Below are 21,207 nucleotides of genomic sequence, written 5' to 3' on the forward strand. Positions count from 1 at the left end.
TATCCTTTTTACTGCTTCCAGTTATTGCAGATCGAACTTGTGTGTGTGCTCCAAATGAGGTCAAGTTGCTTCTATTTATACTACTTCCATGAGGTCGAATTCCCTTGATGAGGCTGACTTGGTGGAGGAGGCCTAGAAGACCTAATTTACATCAAAATAAATTTCTTTCTTGATTAATACAACTTAAGAAGGGTTTATTACATAAGGACAAGGACGAGGACTCATGACACAAACCCTAGAAGCCTACAATGGAGGCTTTGACCTAAAAACCATTGACCCAAGCATGAAACCCATGCTTTAATAAGTCATTCTTTTTCTTTCTTTTGACAAATACATTACATAATGACTCAAAGACAATTATGAAGACTGACACTGGTTACATTTTTCAACACTCCCTCTTAACTAGGGAGGTATTCATAATTACATATATACAAAGGTACATGGAAAATCTCAAAATGATATACTCTATGAAGAGTCACAACACGCATAGTGCTATAGATTAGATACCTGTCTAAGGTACTCTAATCGGGTGGGACTAAGGTGTACTGAAGCTTTAGCCACTCTAGGTGACATCAGGCTTTTAAGCTCTAGCACCAACCCAGGGATCTAGGTACGTATCCAAGGTCGAAGCTCCATGACCAACGCCACCTTCCCTACTTCGGGATCTAGACATAGGCCGACTAGATGTCCTCTTAAGCATCTTGGGGCCACAAGATGTTTCATGTCTTCTATTCAGATATATATCCACCAATCCAAGCATGCTCCAAACGTTCAACCTTTTATCGAGAGATACTGCACAATCACAACCCCAATCGGCCATAACCTTCAAATATATATACAAGTAAACACAAACCTTTGGGGTCCTCAATAATTCTGATGCTACTTATACCATCATCAAGTTATCCAAATACAACTTGTCAGAAGCTTTTTGTTTTCTTTCACCATATACGACCTCAGTACTTTTCAAGTATTTTGTTTGATCCATCTGTAGTACTTTCGTTCATTCTTTCTTCTAGATATTCATTATGACAGTCATAATATGCCCTTCCTGTCAATTAGGGTGATATACCTTTTCTTCTAACCATGCTCCTTCTCAACTTAAAAGCTTCCTTCTTTCGTAGCATTGGAGAGATTTCAACCTTTCATGGTGTAATGTTCCTAAGTAGGAATATAAGTGATATTCTAAACAAATAAATAGTGCAACAACATAAAATTAAAAACATGCATTATATACCCATAAAACACTGTAAATCTGGAACTACTGAGCCATATATTATAAAATTTGAGAGCATAGGTACAATATAAATGAAGTGGTGCACCTAGGCTTGTCTCAAGGACAAGATGGACCAAAACCAAATGACGGAATAGCTGAAGTAATGACTGCTCAGCTGCTGCACCACTCTGCACTACGCTGTCATGGCAAAATTACTGTTCTGCTGACTTCGACCTGCTGGAATGTGCCCTAAAACAGCCTAGAAAATTATGTCCTTTCAGCCGTAGACTCCTTGGACAAAACCCAGAAAAACCCAGAAGGGAATTTCTTTGGTTTTGACTTTGGATTTTCAGCCTCCTTGGAGCCCCTCTCCAGCTGCTACTGCCAAATTCGATTTGTAGGAAACAACCTGCAAATCCACCTGGAAACACCCCTCAAATGCTGGGTTCACCTGTGATAACTGATTCCTTGCTCCCCAGATGATCCTTGGCCCGGATGGCTGCTCTCCTAAGCCCCACGAATTCGCTACTAGAGGCCTCTGCTCAGTCCCTCTACCCAGAAATGCATACTGCTGTAATCACTGACTGGTTGGCTGCAAAACTTAGAGAAAATGTCCTTAGCCCACTACCTTTCTTGCTCTTGGAACTCCCAACAAGCTAGGGACCTCTCAATTGGCCCAATCCTCTTCTGCATGTTTCTGACTACCCAGAAAATGTGTAGTCTCCTCTGCGCGGATGGATGGAATGTATGTTGATACTGGAACTCTTGCAATCTTTGTGGAGCAGCCTCCCTAGGGCGGGCGTGGGTAGTCCCCCAAAGTAGAGTTTGAATCAACCCTGCGGAAGACTCGTGGCTAAACAACCGGTAGACTAGCAAAGCAACAGAGCGTTCACAGGTAAGTTTGTTTGTCAAATGATCAGAATGCTGGAAAATGAGAGCTCCTTCGTCTTTTATCACTTTGGGTCCCCTTAGCCTCTTGTGGGCTCCTCCTTCCACTAATTCGATTCCCTCCAATGCATTCCTTGGCAAAGTTCGAATTATTCATGTGGGTGGCCCCCACATTCCACTCGCTGCCAGAAATAAAATCGAATGGCCTATAAGCCAAAAATGATGCCAAAAGTGTGTAGCTGCACCCTGTGACTAATACATTTGAGAAGGGACATGAGACAAGGCTTCATTTCTTTCTCATGACATCAAGGTCATCTTTGATTATCATCATTCTTATAGCTTCCTTCATCATGCTCATCATTATTGGTATGAACATCTTCAACATCTTGAAGATTATGTACATGCAAAACTTCAATAGCAAGTACAACCAAATACAAATATACAGAGGTATGAAGTCAACTATATCAAAATCATGTCATTTTAATGGAAGCATAAAACATGCAGGCTTTAGACATCAAATACCTAAACCTAGTTAGGTTCATAGCAAAGGTCACATCTTTTTACATACTAGACTTCAACTTCTTGCCAGGGTTTTGTCATAAACCCTAGATTCCATCTTCGAGACACAACCTTAGATATCAACAATAACAATCCAATCATAACATTATATATCTAAGGTTTCAACAATATGCTTTTAGAATTTCATGTCAGGCTCTACTACAATTTATTGCAAACCCTAGATTTTATCATCAAAACTAAATCATATCTATAATTGAAAACAATATACTTCTAGGGTTTCATCATCATGCCCTAGAATATCAATCTCTACTAGGTAATTTGTTATAAACCCTAGATTTCATTAATAAAAAATCAAGTTAACACATTCACATATATCTAGGATCTCATTCTCATGCACTAACATCTCATATTAATATCTACGAGCTAAACCCAAGATACAAACATCAATACATTGAAGTTAGATATACAACAATTTTGACCAAGGCTAGGGTTTCTATCATACAAACAAATATACACCTAGGGTTTTATTCCTAGGATCTTACTTTAGTTAATACAAGGGTTTTGTTCATAAACCCTAATTCACCAGACCCTAAAAATCTAGGGTTTAAATATATAACCTAGACATTAACAGTAAACCCTAGAGGACTAGGGTTTTTACCATAACATTATCAAAAACCCCATACATCAAAAGAATATGATTTCATCATATGTTTTAGACTTTGTCAACAAACCCTAAAAAGGGCCAGGGTTTCATAATCAACAATGACATAGCTTAACATCAAGAGGCTAGGGTTTTGTAGTGAGCCCTAAAGATTAGGGTTTCACAAAAATAAACAAATGACTAGAGATAATATAACGAGGGTAGATTCAATCTAATGATTAATAACCCTAACAAGAATCTCTACGATTCAAAACCCTAAACATAAAGCTGTTAGTAATGTAAAGCAAATTTCAAAAGAAGAATGATTATTCCCTTTACAACAAAAACTTGTAGTCTAAGACATACCTTGAGTTGTTCTTTAACAAACCTTGTAAGACATCAATTCTTGAAGGGCTTCCTATGCAACATAGCTTCTTTCATGATTCAAGTTTTTCCTTTGAAGTTTCCTCCATAACCTTTATGTATTTTACAAGCTTTTCTACCAAGGAAAATATAAAAAGGTTATGAGTATATAATACAAGCAAATCTTGATGTGAGGAGAAAACTAAACATAAAAGATGAAACAAAGAACAATATACTTAACTTTTGGTAGAGTGGTGAAGGCTCCCTCTTAATCTAGTTTTTCTGAGGGATACCTACAACTTAAACAATCCAAAAATGTTCTAATAAGATATATTAGATTTACAAACTCTAGAAATCATAACATAAAATAAAACATTGCCAAAACTTAAAGTAGAAGGATATGATAAGGATAATATCCCTAAGAGACTTTAGCAAACAAGTCTTTGACTTCAGATTCTTCAGTTTTGTTCTTCTTACGTGGAGCTTCATCGACAACATTTGCATGTTCTCTTTCTGAGAGCTTGTGAAAATTCCTAGATCTAACACTCTCAGGAATCCTACTGCAACCAGCTGGATCTACTTCACCTAGATCTAAATTACATTACAAACTTATTTTAGATTTCTTCTTGAAACATTCAACTAAATTACTGAAGGAGCCTACACCAAACTAAATATGATTCTGAAACATAGAAACAGAGCAAGGAAAATAGAAACACATAGGACACTGTTATTTTTGGACAAATGTCCTCGGAAAAAACCCAATGCGGGAAAACTGGTGCAGCAACTCTGAGGGTTTTATTATTATGCAGGAGAAAATTTTAGTACAATTCTAGGATGCTCAACTAGCAATCTGATACAAAGAGAATACTAGATAGAAGAATGGTGAAATGATCTCCCCCTGTCACTAGGAGAACGAGTTACTGATCCTATTGAACCCTGCGTCACCCTCTGTGTGACTTCTGTGCAGAATTGCGTCTCTCTCGGCAGTTCTGCATCACCCCTGCTGGGTTTTACGTTGCCTCTCCTCTGGATCCTCGCTGGCTGAAAAAATTGACCTTCTGCCTCCTGGACTGACACCTTGGTTTCCAACCACTGAAACTTGACTTCCTTTAGCAGGAAACTCGACTTCCCCTCAACGACTGCGCTGCCTCTGCGTCAGCACTGTGTGGGCTAGCGTCAACCTTCCTTTGGACGCCTTTCTGTCCTCTCTCTACCTCGTACTCTCTGGAAATTCCTTCTTTCAGATTCTCATTGCCCCTCTGCTGCAAAAGATCTCCTCAATCGATTTTTCATCCTGGGAACTTCTCACTTCAAAAATCGATTTTCTTGATCTCTCTGTGTGTCTTCCAAATGACCCTCAAGCCCTTTCTTATATCTTTCTGTTGGACAACCAATGATCTAGATTAAATCTTAATCAAAGGCTCAGATCGTTTTGGCTTGATCTGTGTCTTTTTCTAGAAGTTTCACCCATGATTAGATTAATACCCATTAATATTTTAATTTTCCTAAGTTTAGACTTAGGAACCCCATTAAAAATATTAATTATTTTAATAAAATCACTTATGGGTGGAATTTCCCAAAATGCTTTCTGGGTTCTTTGGAATACATGTGCCCAAGCCTCCCTGCAAAATTTGAGGCTTAGAGCACATCCGATGCTACCCCAAATCAACACTCACTCTTAGTGAGGAATCTGCTCTAGCAATACACTGCGACTGCATATTGCTCTGACTCTGAAGCATCGTCTTCTACACTGCTGATGTTTGACATGTTGTCCACCAACTACTGCGTTGCTGTTGCTACTGTACTACTGCCTTTGACACGACCACTTCCAGTGCTACATATGTACTACAACTCCCTCTCAAATGCTGCATCTGCTATGCTGCTAGCATTGCCACTGCTAACACTGCATCCATACTACAATTCAATTGCGGAGAGAAGTAACTGAAAACACCCAAAACTTGACAAGTATCCAGTGGATACACCTCGATGTTGAAATCCTGACTGCTGCTAGTCGCACGTTGTCTTCTGAAGCCACTGCGTTGCTGAAGCTCTGCACTGTGCCTCCACGCACTGCTACCTCTCTGCTCTGCTGCTCACGTTTTGGCGCTACTAACTACTGCATCTGTCGAATCAACACTCCATCGGACCAACTGAAAACTCCACCATCCTGCTACTACTGATCATGGGCTCTCGTAGCAAGGTGATGATCCAAGAGGTGGGTTCCTTAAGGATCCTGCCCATCTGTAGCTCTTTTGAACTACAGCTCCAAATCATCCCACCTCCTTGTTGGAGGTATCTTGGCTGTCATGGCAAAATCCTCCTCTTGTTCGATCTTTGCGGTTGCAACCTTAGGATCGTGCTTCTCATCCTTGTCCTTTTTCTTCAAAGGACACTGGGATGCATAGTTGCCCATCTCGCCACATCTGAAACACTTCACCTTGGAGACATCCTTCTTTCGTCTCTGTTTCCCTTGCTGTCCCTTCGATGCAAGGGCTGCATTATCCTCCTCCTCTACTTTGGGCTTCGACCCACTGCTGCTACTGCTTCCATCAACTAGGTCTCTCCTCAACTCTTCTTGTTTCAGAGCTGCCCACATCTTGTCCCAATTTGGCAATGCTGCTCTCCCCAGATACTCTGGACAAAGACTTGCCATTCATCCGAGACGAAATTTTGAGCCGATCTCACTAACTCCGAATCTTGAGGTGTGTGCCCTGCAACTGACAACTCATCATGGGTCTCCTTCAGTTTCGTGAGGAATGGATCCACACGATCTCCCTTCTACATCTGCGTAGATCTCAACTTCTGTTCCAAGTACATCTTTTGCTGCTCGGAAGATCCTTAATACAATGTGGCCAAGGCATCCCACATCTCCTTAGCAGTCCCTCTACTAGCAACGTGACATACCACATGATCCTTGACTCCATCCAGGATCATCCTCTTCGCCTTCGCCATCTCAGCTCTGTACTTCTTCAGCGGATCTGCATCCGTAGGGACAACTACCACACTATCAACATACGTCTTGAGGGCATGCTCATCTAGAAGGAAAGACATTCTAGCCTTCCAGATGACATAGTTGGAAGCTCCGTCCAACCTGTCCTGATCCCTCAAGCCACTGGTTGCCATATCCTCCGAAAAATGTCGAACAACTCCCTCTTTCTCCCTATTGCGTAGCTCCTAGGCTGCCTTACACACTCCTTGATGGAGCTGGTAAGTTTGCTGCTCCTTTGTTGCTTAGCAAATGAGAAATATTGATTTCCTCGCTAAGAAATCACTGAGGAAGTATTCCCCCACTATGCGATTTGCTTCTTTCCGACGGATTTTCTGCCCAACACTCAGCTTGCAGAAAACTGCGTCCCTCTAGCTCTGTGTTGAGGTTCTGCGTGGCTCTCTTTGCCTTGGCAAATTCTTGATCTGGCATCATACCTCTTTGTCGGCTCACTAAGAGAGAGACACCCACAAAAATATAGCCGTCCTGGCTAGAACTGCGCAATCCCTCAGGGGATTCGAACTACTGCTTGCTGCAGCAAGTTGTCCCTTTGCTCTTCCCTGTTTCACATCAACAACTCTGATACCATGTGAAAATTACTAGATCTAACACTCTCAGGAATCCTACTGCAACCAGTTGAATCTACTTCACCTAGATCGTAAATTACATTACAAACTTATTTCAGATTTCTTCTTGAAACATTGAAGTAAATTACTGAAGCAACCTACACCAAATTAAATATGATTATGAAACATAGAAACTGAGCAAGGAAAAAAGAAACACATAGGACACCGTTATTTTTGGACAAATGTCCCCGGAAAATCCCAATGCTGGAAAACCGGTGTAGTAGCTCTGAGGTTTTATTATTATGCAGGAGAAAATCTGAGTACAATTCTAGGATGCTCAACTAGCAATCAGATATAGAGAGAATATTGGACAGAGGAACGGTGAATTGATCTCACCCTGTCATTGGGAGAATCAGTCATTGATCTTGCTGAACTGGAGGCCCTGCGTCACCCTCTACGTGACCTCTATGCAGAACTGCGTCTCTCCCGACAGTTTCTGCGTCACCCCTGCTGGGTATTACACTGCCTCTCCTCTAGATCCTTTGTTGGCTGAGAAAATTGACCTTTTGCCTCCCGAACTCACACCTCGGCTTCCGGCAACTGAAACTCGACTTCCCCTCAAGCACTGCATTGCCTCTGCGTCAGCACTGCGTGGGCCAGCGTCAACCTTCCTTTGGACGTCTTTCTATCCTCTCTCTGTCTCGTACTCTTGGGGAATTCCTTCTTCCGGATTCTCATTGCCTCTCTGTTGCAAAATATCTCCTCAATCAATTTTTCCTCCTGAGAACTTCTCACTTCAAAAAATCGATTTTTTTGATCTCTTTGTGTGTCTTCCAATTGACCCTCAAGCCCCTTCTTATATCTTTCTGTTGGATAACCAACGACCTAGATTAAATCTTAATAAAAGGCTCAGATCGTTTTGGCTTGATCTGTGTCTTTTTCTAGAAGTTTCACCCATGATTAGATTAATACCCATTAATATTTTAATTTTCCTAAGTTTAGACTTAGGAACCCCATTAAAAATATTAATTATTTTAATAAAATCACTTCAGGGTGGATTTTCCCAAAATGCTTTCTGGATTCTTTGGAATACATGTGCCCAAGCGTCCCTGCAAAATTTGAGGCTTAGAGCACATCTGATGCTACTGCAAATATACAGAGCGTACTTGGCATTTTGGTCATCCTATCCCAGATAGCCATGTCAAAGCTAAATGTGCTACCTGCCATCTTGTATATCTCCATTTCTTTAGATATTTCTACACGTTTTGTTGGAGATAACACCATCTTCTGAACACAAGTAAAGAATCCATCCATGACCTCAACATCAAATTTGAAACTAAATGAGTAAGAAAATGCGGGTTCAGGTAGATCCCTGTGGCATGAATGGGACAATGGAGTGTATTGTTCCATCGCTCATCAATAACTCTCCATATCAATTATTGTTTCTCAAACCCCTCATCCCCCTTATCATCATAATAGCCGTGAATGGATTCTTTGGCCCTATCCATGGCCTCATACATGTAGCCCATTACGAGTTTGTCTCCATCAACTAATTGAAGAACCTTTACCAAAGGTTGAGTAATAGTACACACCTCCTGCATTCCTGCCCAAAAGCTTTCTTGGTATGAAACTAGCCTGCATATGGCCTCTCCCTCTGGTTTGTAGCTAATTGATAAAGCATGCCACTCCTTTAAAAGAAACATTCTCTTCACATCCCACATAGAGTTCAAGAGAGATTGAAGAGATATGAAGCTAGTGGCAAACTGTGTAATAGTAGGGGGCACCAATCCTTGGTATTGGTGAATGTTTTCATCAAATGAAACACATATGCATGATTATATAAAACTTTTGAAATGCTTTTTGATCATTCAACAATATCCCTGACTTAAGGAAATTTTCCTCTATCCTCCAACATCAAGTCAATATAGTGTGCGACACAAGGTGTCCAAAAGAAGTTAGGATGGCTCTTCATAAGCATCCTGTCAACAACAACATAATTTGCAACATTGTTTGTTCTGACTTGGACAACATGTTGTGGACCTACCTCTTGAATGAACACATACAACAAATCACATAATAATCGTGCATCTTTGATATGTGCAGAACATTGTCCCCTTGGGACAATTAACCAATAAGTTAATAAGTGTTCTACCCTTTTGATCAGTCCAACCATCTAACATCACAGCGCATCTTGTGTGTACCCATGATGCCTTGAATTGCTCTAATCTTGAGTGCAATCAATTTTTTCATTTTGAGGAATAGACCCTCTCAAGTCATCATAGGAAGGAGCTTTGTATCCCGGGCCAATAATTGCACTAACATCAAACATAGGCTGGTAAAATGGATTGTTCTTGGCAATGCTGAAGGGAATGTCACTCCCAACTTGTTAGCTTCTTCCTTATCCTCTTTTGACGAGTTGACCTTATAGATGGTTGTGCACCTGGTGTGCTTCTAGGAACAAACAACGATGAGGAAGCTGCGGGGTTGACTATAGAAGTTGATGCTGAAGAAGAACCACTCTCATGGTCACCTACCACCATTCCACCCCTTGCCATTTGAGTCTTCATAGCTTCCTTGTTCAGTTTGGTTGACTCCATATCTTTTAATGATTTGAGGGCTTTACAGATGATTTCTGGAGTTGCACCTGGGCAAAGTCCTACTTCATGTCCCGAAATTTGTGCTAGGTGGAATTTCAGTCAGAATACTTTCACTGTCATATATTTCCCACACAACTTGCAACTCAAATTTGATCTATTGAACCCCCCATCGATTTCACCATATTCTCGTAGAGGGTCCAAATGTCTTGGCATGTTTGTTGAACTCTTAATGTAAGATTGAACCTAGGGCACAAGAAGAATTAAAAAAAATAAAATTAACAATCAACATTTTGAATTTTTGACAATAAAAAACCCTCTCCACTCAATGAAACAATAATGGCAAAAAAAGCACACCTCCTGCCCTAGCAAAATCATGGAAAATATATGGGTGACTGAAACTCAGGGAAAAACAAGGAGAAAACAAAAAAAAATAAGGTTGAATTTGATGCCCATACTTAAAATCCATGGCTTGCTAAAGAAACTGGGTCCAAAATCAAACTTTCTTTGCTTGGGATCCTAAATACCCTCGGATTTCTCCTCTATCGTCCTTGTAGATTCGATCGCCTCTTAGCACTCCCATATGCCCTCTGTTTGCAAAATGAAATAAAAAAACACAAGAAAACTTTTATAAAGTCATCATTCTGCGCATCGGAAATTTCTTCGCATCGGCTTGTGATTTTTTTTCGCAATTTTTTCCGATAAAATCTCATTTTTTTCATTTGGAAAAAAATGCCCGATAAAATCATCGCTCGCAATTAGGTGATTAAATCGCGATGTTTGCAACATCGGTAAATATCCTTGGGTGATCTTTATAGGGAAGTCTCCCTTGTGGGATTTAATTCACGACTAAACAACTGGAGAGAAGGCACTGAGGTGACAATGGTGGCCAATATCTTGTTGCTATACGGTCTAGATTACCTAGTAGGGATTTGCATTAGGCCTGTTATATTTTGTGGTAACAACCCCCTTTCTTCATTGTGTTCTTATTCATGTTGACTATTCTCTTATATACTATACATGGTTTGCTCCATTGGTTAAACATTTATATTTTTCTTTTTTTTTAATTTTCTTGATATGATGTTATTTGAGATTTATTACTTTTTAAGAGATGCAATACTTATTTTACTATTTGTATTAAACGTACTTTTCTGTCCCATTGACATTTCTTTTGTCATGAGTATACATCTAATCTCACTTTAAATCATTTCTAAATTATTTTTGTGATTAGGACTTTTGAGTTTCTCATGTTTATCTTTTGGAACTTTGTTGGTTCTACCATTTACGCACCTTTGAGATGTATGCATGTGCCAAGCACACTTTGACATCGATTTTGTGTGAGGAATGGGAATAAATAAGGAGATATGATCATAGAACCAAATGACACCTTTTTTTCTTTAGTTGAGCTACCCCTTTTCCCCATTTCCTTTTAATTCCTTAGAATTTTGGTGTATATTTCATGTGACGATGGAATAGGCACTCCCTTATGGTAATGATCATGATGCATGTAGCCTTATGTCATTGACTTATTTATCGGTCCCTTGCTCAATATTCATAATTGTTTCTTTTGTTTTTGTCATGGCATTCTTGTATTTACGTTAATACTTTTAATTCCTTAGAATTTTGTGGTGGATATTTCACTTGACGATGGAATAGGCACTCCCTTATGGTAGTGATCATGATACATTTAGCCTTATGTCATTGACTTCTTTTTTGGTCCCTTGCTCAATATTCATAATTGTTTCTTTCTTTTTTTGTCATGGTATTCTTGTATCTACATTAATACAATTTGTTCATTCTTGCTATTACTTTCACTTAAGCTTTTGGTTTAGATTCTAGAATAAGCTAAAGATGCCTTACTTTGGCACTTTGACTATAATGGTGATAACTATGAGTCTCAATAAACATCTTTTTGGTCACTATTGTTGTCAAATCTACGTAGTCCTTTCTTGCTATTACTTTCACTTAAGCTTTTGGTTTAGATTCTAGAATAAGCTAAAGATGCCTTACTTTGGCACTTTGACTATAATGGTGATAACTATGAGTCTCAATAAACATCTTTTTGGTCACTATTGGAAATTAATAATCTTTTGTTCATTCTTAATGTCTTAGTTGTTGTCAAATCTACGTAGTCCTTCATTCATAATCTCAACATCTGTTTGCAACACCTGGCCTAATCCTTGTTTGATTGTTTTCCATTTCCTAATATTTTTCGGACGTTGTCTATAATAAGACAATGTCTTCATTGTAGTTCTTGATAACATTTAGCTCTACTTTATTTCAGTCATAACTATCAAATATTTAAGATCTTTGACAACCTTGTCTTTAGTCATTCTTTTACTTTATCATATGATTGGTGGACTGAATTTTTAAATTAGCTCTAACATTTGATCCCATATATGAAGTCTAAGGATTTTATAGAATAAAAGCATGCATTTCACTTATTGTGGTGGCTGGTATTCATTAATTAGATTTGTAATTGTTTTGAAGTGGCTGGAATTCTTGAATTAGATTTGATAGTGAGGAAGTTGCTTTAGTTTCTACATGCATTGTATTATATCAAGAAATTTAGAAATTGCTTTTGTCTCAGATGATGTAGAGCAATGCAAACACACGTCAAGCCCATTAGGTAATGGAGCAATTGTCGAGACAATTGATAATTTTATTCTTGTGCTAGAAAGAAGTCACAATGTAGGTGAGTTTCCAGGACATTTGGTCTTCCCTGGAGGACATTCTGAGGTATGTATGCAGTCTAAAATTAAAAAAAATAATTTCTTTTGGATATTTTGTTTTGTAGAGCGAATATGTAGGTTGAAACCACAAAACAAATTTGAAAGAAAATAATTATACAATTTATGACCAAACCCCAAAATGTAATGAAGGCAAATAATGGGATGTGAGCAAGAAACCCAACATATGAGAGAGTTGCAACTACACCCTTAATAACAGTAATAAAGAACTTGTTACTGAATGTTAAAAATGAATTGAGATGATATAATATGTATCCAATAGTATAAAGCATGCGACCAGAACCATAAGAACCACATAATGTTAGACTCATAATATCATAACTAGATTTTCAATAGGCATTAAGGATTGACATCTAGAGCCACATCTGGAGCACTCCCAAGCGTACATTAAACTCCACATAACTTTATTGCCCAGGTTCCCCCGTAGAGCTTATTTGGGGTATGAAGATCAGAACACATGAAGAAGAGTTGATTTAAGCATTAATACTCAAGTATTCCTCGCTTAATGCCAATCTCTTTCATCCCCACCATACTTTGAAGCTTCACAAACTTGGCCTACATGGTGAAGATATCTGTAATTTGCTCCTCACTCCTACAATACTTCTTGATTTGTTCTCAACTTCTCCTTGCATCATTTCCTTCACATAGCGGTGATAAATTTCGATGTGAATTGAATTTGCAAGGACAATCAGACATTTGGCAATTCAATAGTGCTTTGATTATTACAATAGAGTGCAATAACGTCCTCTAGAGGAGACTCCAATTTATTAGGTAACCTTCTTAACCACATTGTTTCTTGTGTATCCAAAGTAGTGCCTTTGTATTCAATTTCAATGGAAGACAATGCCATAGGAGATTGTATCTGACTGTTACATCAAAATCTAGCACCTTTGTATGATGTAAAGTCCTAAGCATCCAATGAGGGTGGAACCACTCTCAAACATGTTGAAACAATTAATGGTAATGTAAAAATTTAAGAACATATCCTTAATAGGGCCCTAGGGTTGAGCTTTCCCACTCATAAATTATTGTTTTTAGGCAAAATTTAGGGAGGTGCCCACTCATTTTTGAGGGTGGGATACCCACAAGTACCCCTATCCACCCACATTGGGGAAACGTTCCACCCTTTGTTTCCCAAAAGGGGGATGTGGGGAAACGTTTCCCTAGGCATCCCCCTATCTCTGGAGAGTGGGAAACATGGGGAGTGCGCCCCCCACCTTGGGAGACATGTCCTTGTGGAACACTGAATTTAACAACAATGAATATAAGTAGAATGAAATTCTTACATTACATTATCCAATTGGTAGATACACCATTACAAGGCCTTCATGACTAGTGTTAAAAGTTTTCAACAAAATAAATATGTGAAATAATTGCATAAATAGAGTCTCACATAGGATAGATAAAATGCCTCCAATCTTCCATTAAGCTTGCAGAATGATGTACAATGTGGCCCAAGGGGAGAGCTCCTCAATCCCCAAATTCTCCACCATCACGATGGAGAGAGGAGCTCCTCTTTATATAAAGTGAGTCTCTTCCCTCATACATACAAAATATTATTATTTCTAACCAATTCCATGACAAGTGCAATGTATATTTTAATAATGGTGTAGTTAAATCTTTTTGCTAAATCCATGGTTGACCATGTTATATCATGTGGAAATTAGCCTCTCAAAGGCAATCTGCCTTCATCCAAAGTAGTAGTAGTATGCACCAAGTAATGTTCATGAAGGGAATGCACCACCAAAAATAGACATCAAACCAAGGCAATTGCCAAGTGTCCACATGAAATGTGTTGAAAATGGTTGTTATTGGTGTCAAAGGCTGTCCAAATGCATAGAGTCAAATAGCATATTTCGAGACCTTTCCAAGGATATATTTCATGCCATCTGGAAATATTGTTTTTGGATTTTTGATGCCCCATTTAGATACCCTATATTTGAATGCACTTTTACTCCAGTAACCAGTGACCTAGCTCAAATGGGAGTGTAATATATATGTTTGGAAAGTTTATCTCAAGACCTTTCCAACAATTTATGGTACTCCCTCTTAACTTCTCATGGTTACGGAGAAATGATTTTTTGAATATTCGTTATACAGTCTATCTAGTCAGCCCATCCAGTGTACAAGTTAGCCCAACAAATGAGAAAGTTAGCCTAGATTTTGTGGAAAATGCACTAAATATGTAATGTTCCAAATGGAATAAATTTGGAACAAGCAAATTTTTTCTTCAAATTCTAACTCTTTCTTTAGATAAAAATTCTATTCATAAACAGAAGATTGCCATGTAAAATTTAAGCAAATAGAACAATGCAATCCTATAACGCACTGAACAAGAAATCCTTAGCTTTATTATAGTATATAAACTGCGGTTTACATGCACATACAACCCATATAGCTGAAATAAACATGCCTCAAATAGATCTACAATATGCCGCAAATCAGCCTCCAAAACAAACTGAAAAAAATACATTGCAACCTATGAACCGCGAATGGATTCACCAAGGGAAGAGATGGGTGCTCGCCCACTCTCGCTGAATCACTTGAGGGTTTTCGTCCTGGGGCTACTAATGGAGTAGAGAACCGGGTTCTCAACCTCTCATACAAGAAACAATATCAAATCCAAGATGTCTCCAAATGATCTCCTCCTCCCCTTTTATAGATCTGATGGATAGATCTCCAAGCCTCTAGAAGCATCTTATTTTATTATTATTCTAGAAGCTCCTCCATTGACTTTATCTTAAGTGACCTTTAATTTTATTTTATTTCACTTAAGTCACTTTTGGCCCTTTTTCTCCAATTAATTATTTTTCCTTAATTAAATGATTAATTAAAGTCATTTTTAACTAAGGAAAATGACAAATCACCCACCATACTTTCTTCGGCCATTGTAAGTCTCTTCTCAACATCCCATCCTGTAGATCTTCTCGTTCCTGTTCCAATGAGCTATTATACTAAGGTGTTCCATCAATGAATTTCCTTGGAATGCCACCTCAAGCATAATTAATTAAGTTATGTCCAATAATAATGTTGATTTCTGAAAGTTGTCGGAATGCGACAGAACGAAAGGCAAACTGTGCGGATGATGGAATATGCCAAGTGAATGCCATCAAATCCCATAAAAACTCCTCAAAACTCCATCGAGACCCCTGATGACATAAACCTGCTCCATTGACCTGGCCATCTCTTGCCCTGGAAATCCACCCTGGTTGTACTATGAAGAAGAATAAAAATGGGGACATGACAATCCTCCCACCCCAAGATTGCTTGCTCTCAAGCAATCCAAATCTGTGGACCAATCTGGTGGCCCGACGCAACTGAGACCCGATGCCTGGATCCCATACAAACCACTGGTCCACGTCTGACCTCCAAGCTATCGAAATATGACTGGATCCTCCAATACCTGGATCCCATGTTCGTCTCTGACTCAACCACTACTAGTAGATCCACCTGCACCCCAATGCCACTAAGGAGCATCAATGCTCCATGGCTCCTGCTGTGCTATAGCTTCGGTTGTGAATGCTATCCCGCCAACTACGTACCAAGTCATCACCTCTCTCCAATCCAATCCTTGGCATACCCTAAGGTCAATGTCACCATACTGATGTTGTGCTGATATACTGATGAGTGGCCAACCCACATTCTGCTGCAGACTGGAGCATGTAATATCCCCCACCTCTAAGGGCTCTTGCAGTGCACTGCTCTTGACTAAGAATGATACTCCATCAATAGGATACCAAATCATGATCTCCCACCAATCTAAGTCACAGACTCCTGTGTAAGGAACAAGTCTACTATGTTGATGTTGGTCCATGCTCAACTCATGTTGCCCTATCTGGTTGGTCTGCAATATCCATTGAGAAAGTCCTGCCTCTCTCCTTGTAATGGGTACAAGTAGCAAAAATGTGCTGCAAGCCCTGTCTATGTACTCCTAGAGAGGATTGCTGCCTGAAAATGTTGCAGCTCGACTAGTAGCCACTACACCTGTTTGCACCTCATCAATGGGTAGACCCAAAGATGGATGCACTGCCATCTCCCTCGCTTGATAGGAAACTCCATGCTCTTCCAATCCACCAATCTCTTGCCAAACTGTCCTGTCATACTCCAACATCTCTTGAGGACAAGTGTCAGCGAACATTGTCACCTTGCTAGCTGTCTGTACATCTGTCTGCTCCTCATCCACGACAGACCTTAAGGGTGTCTGCTCATCCTCCATCATCACATGTTCAATATGAACCTCCAACTGGCTCTCCAAAAAAGGCTCATCATGCATACTGTGCACCTCATCCTCCTCAACTGACTCATGCTCCATCATATGCTGCTCATGTTGACTCATCATTGGTGACACACTATCCTGAATGTCTCTCCTAGGAGCCACATACTGCTCATCATATGAATCTGGCCTAATGTCAATGACTTGCCATGACTCATGCTCCTCTATGTGCTGTCTATGTTGAACCATCAGCCACTCATTTGCTCCCTTATCTCTTTCCTAGTTGGGAACAATCAGCTGCTCCTCGTACTCCTCTACCACACATGGATGCATATCTGGGCTACTGTCATCAAATCCATATGACTGCTTGTGCTCCTCAAGGTTTCATCGTATGAACTCATGGACTCATCCAATGAAGAGTCCTCATCCTGACAGACATAAAGAATATCTCCCTGCTCTACTGTTGTCATCTCCTCAGTGTCACTCAAGCATGAGTGGTTAGGTCCCCAAGGTCCTTTGTAGATGAAGCAAAGTCCCTTCCTCCTCATCTCATTCTTGCTGCATGAGCCCCCAAACCTGAGCTGCTCCTCCCTGGTCAACTGTCTCCTGAACAACCCAATGTTCTGCTCAACCAACCTCTCAGCTAGACCATAAGCAACAGGTGAGATCAACTGCTCTCTCCTCCAAACATACAACAATTGAGACTGCAACTCCCGACAGATGGCATCACGACCTCTCATACATGATGATAAGATGGATTGCATGTGTGCTATGACTGTGTCAGAGTGATGTTTCCTAATGCTAAAGAAGCATTGGAACATCTACAGGATCAAACCATCACACTCTAGATCAAACATGATTTCAGAAGTCCTAGTCATGGCCATAATTCTTAGAACCTCAAGCTTCTTCCCAAAGGTAGAGTTTGCACTGTTGTCCAAGTCCTGAAAAGTCTCTACTATCAGCTTGAAGACTCTTCTCATAACATCATCATTGTAAGGAGCTATAGAGGCGGTTAGTCTCATGATGTTACTGAGACAAGATACAATTGGGAGTCTAACCCCTTCACACGGTTCCTCCATGAACTTGTGTTGTATGAGAGCAAACATAGCTAGTTTTAGAGCCCAAATGAGTTCCTTCCCTTCTAACTGGCTTACTTTGGAGAGGAGTGCATCTAGTTCATCTAATTTGAAAAGGATTTTCCATGTGACCTTCATGTGTTTCAAATCTCTTCCAAGTGCAAAAATCTTGTGTCCTATTTCTGATTTTTGCAAATCCTTTGGCGTTTCTTGCTGGAGAAGAGTGTGGATCCCTTTTGAGAATGGCTTGCTGTTCTGTGTGGGTTTTTGGTCAAATGATGCATGTTGGTTTAAGGAACCAACCTTTGTATTGTTTAATTCATTCAGGAGTTTTATGAATTTCTCCATAGCTGACTTTATACACAATAATTGACCAGACTCTCACATACACCTTAGCTTACTTCTAGCAATACATTTCACTTGTCGACAACACTTTATAGACATTAAACAGTCATAACCCTAGCAACCAACTCTCTGACCAACTTTGACTTATTAAGATAGCCCAAGACTTAGACTCAATTGTTCCTACTATATTATGGATAAAAACAGTATAACAGAGCAACACAACATGTGGTCTTCAATACATTAGCTATGCCATAATGGTATACTAATCACTTCAACAACGTATACCCTAACCCCCTCACTAATGCTACAACATATTATGTCAAACCTTATAATGAGATGATTTTTGACTCCTTCAGAAATTCCAAAAAGATTCTCTGGCAAATGAATGAAATGAATGCTGATAGAGTATCGATTTCTAAGGCACCACAAATTTTTTTATGAAGTGAACGAGAGAGTGCGCATGGAGTAGAAAAAAGGAAAAGGTAAACCTGGAAAGACTGATCACCCGCCACAACAACTCGACTTTCCCGGACAGTGGAATTCTCCCTTCGAAATCTGGGACTCTTTGTTTGGGATTTAAAGCACTTGCATTCTTGGGCAGTCCCATTCGTAGGTCTGCATTGATCACGATGTCTCTGATATAACCAATGTGCATACAGTATGGCCTCAAGTCACTTGTGCGATGGCTCCAGAGTGGTCAACAAACTTTAGCTGCAATTCGTTTCACTGCCATTCTGCATCCAAGAACAATATGTAGCCTCTGTCCTCTGCATTACGTAAACTTTGGCGCTGATCCACACTACCCTCTGGAAAATACCATGATGTTGCCAAGAAGCAGCACAATCCAACATACAAATCTGTGCGTGGAACCCACTGCCAAAACTCAGCCCAACTGCAAATGAACTCAACCCTCTTTAACTGGAACACGGCTCACCAAGGGGCGACTTCAATTCGGCCTCAATGATGATGGTTCATGGTCCCCATACACAACAATTCGGCCCAGGTGATAATCATGTATGCAAACTCGGCCTTGGTGGAGCAAATGGAGAATGCGGTCCTCCTGGAATTGCTTGTACAACTCCTCAAAGATAAATAACTCACCCCGCTAAGGAAACTCGACCTGTTTGGCAACTTGGCCCACCAACAAGAAGGAAGCTCAACTTTTTCAAAAGGAATAACGCTGACGGTTTCAATTAATTAATTCCTTTCAATACAAAATTTTAGCTCCCCATTCATGGCAAAAGAATTCGAATGAGAATTTTGGCGGTGGCCTTTGGTAATGCGGCTCTTTCAAAAACAATTTTGACTCGGCCTTTGAAATTATATCACCTGACTCCCGTGCAAGCTCCTTTGTCAACAATTTCGACCACAGCTGGAATGAAAACTCGACGCGACTCCCGTGCAAGCTCCTGTGTCAACAATTTCAACCACAACGGGAATGAAAAATCGATGTTGACGTTGGCTTGCTTGACGGCGACATTGTTTCTACGCCAATAATCCTCCACGATATCTCAACCCTCTCATAATGTCGATATCGGCCCTTTCCAATTGCAACAGACTGTCCAACTTATGCCAACATCCCCTTGTCGGCGTTGTTGTTGCAACTGTATTCCACGTGCTAATTAATCACGATGAGCGGACCAGTTTTGTGCAAATGTCAACGCACTTGTGTGCTTAACTCATCCAGCCAATCGATCTCGCTCCAACAATTAGATAAATCGGCCTCTGCTCCACGGACAACAAATGCGCAAGGCGGTTCCTTTGTTCTGCTATAATGTTCATAACTTTGTGGCTTCCGGAACAGAAGCGACTAAACCCAATTTCATCATTGTCGGCTCTGTCGTTTGTGCGGCGACGGATAGGGCTTCGGACGACTGGGGCTTGGCTTCACAATTTGCTTATGAAATTCGGTGAAGGTTGGCCTTTAATTAATACGTCCTCTTTAATAAATTCAACTTGGGCGCTTTGCAAAAAGAAAACAAACTTTGATATATGTGGGCGCTTGCAATAGCTAATATGTCGCACATTCATGAAGTAGGATGGCCAAAACAATTTTTTCCTAGATTTGTCAAAATAAGCAAGCAAGTTAAAAAATTCGACATTTTGCGGAGTCACTGCAAATAACCTTGAAACCCTCAATCTTCTTCTAATGTTGATCTGCATCAAAACCCTCAGTTTGAGCCAAGACCAAGGCTCTGATACCATTGTAATGTCCCAAATGAAATAAATTTGGAACAAGCAAAAAATTTCTTCAAATTCTAACTCAAAATTGCTTCAGATAAAAATTCTATTCATAAACAGAAGATTGCCATGTAAAATTTAAGCCAATAGAACAATGCAATCCCATAACGCACTGAACAAGAAATCCTCAGCTTTATTATATTATATAAACTACGGTTTACATGCACATACAACCCATATAGTTGAGATAAAAATGCCTCAAATAGATCTAAAATAATGCCACAAATTAGCTTGCAAAACAATCTGAAAAACAATACATTGCAACCTGTGAACCTTGAATGGATTCACCAAGATGGGTGCTCGCCCACTCTCGGTGAATCGCTCGAGGGTTTCTGTCCTGGGGCTACCAATGGAGTAGAGAACCTGGTTCTCAACTTCTCATACAGAAAACAATATCAAACCCAACATGTCTCCAAATGATCTCATCCTCCCCTTTTATAGATCTGATGGATAGATCTCCAAGCCTCTAGAAGCATCTTATTTTATTATTTTATTATTATTCTAGAAGCTCATCCATTGACTTTATCTTAAGTGACCTTTAATTTTATTTTATTTCACTTAAGTCACTTTTGGCTCTTTTTCTCCAATTAATTATTTCTCCTTAATTAAATGACTAATTGAAGTCATTTTTAACTAAGGAAAATGGAAAATCACCTACCATACTTTCTTCGACACTGTAAGTCTCTTCTCAACATCCCATCCTATAGATCTTCTTGTTCCGGTTCCAACGAGCTATTACACTGAGGTGTTCCATCAATTAATCTCCCTGGAATGCCACCTTGAGCATAATTAATTAAGTTATGCCCAATAATA

The 21,207-nt window shown here is 39.7% G+C and overlaps 1 protein-coding gene across 4 annotated transcripts in view; it reads left to right on the forward strand.

Annotated features, from left to right (window-relative positions):
• Nucleotides 1-21,207, forward strand: part of NUDT9 (nudix hydrolase homolog 9) — a 214,829-nt gene that overhangs the window by 120,777 nt on the left and 72,845 nt on the right. For all 4 annotated transcript variants that reach the window (XM_089413231.1, XM_089413234.1, XM_089413232.1 and 1 more), the window contains one exon: nucleotides 12,360-12,508. In XM_089413231.1, the coding sequence (XP_089269357.1) occupies nucleotides 12,360-12,508 (149 nt within the window). The remainder of the gene's footprint in view (nucleotides 1-12,359; nucleotides 12,509-21,207) is intronic.

The sequence above is a fragment of the Pinus tabuliformis genome, chromosome 3_1, assembly GCF_031772625.1.
Source record: "Pinus tabuliformis cultivar Carrire ecotype Pingquan chromosome 3_1, CPIR1, whole genome shotgun sequence".
Classification (NCBI taxonomy): Eukaryota; Viridiplantae; Streptophyta; class Pinopsida; order Pinales; family Pinaceae; genus Pinus; species Pinus tabuliformis.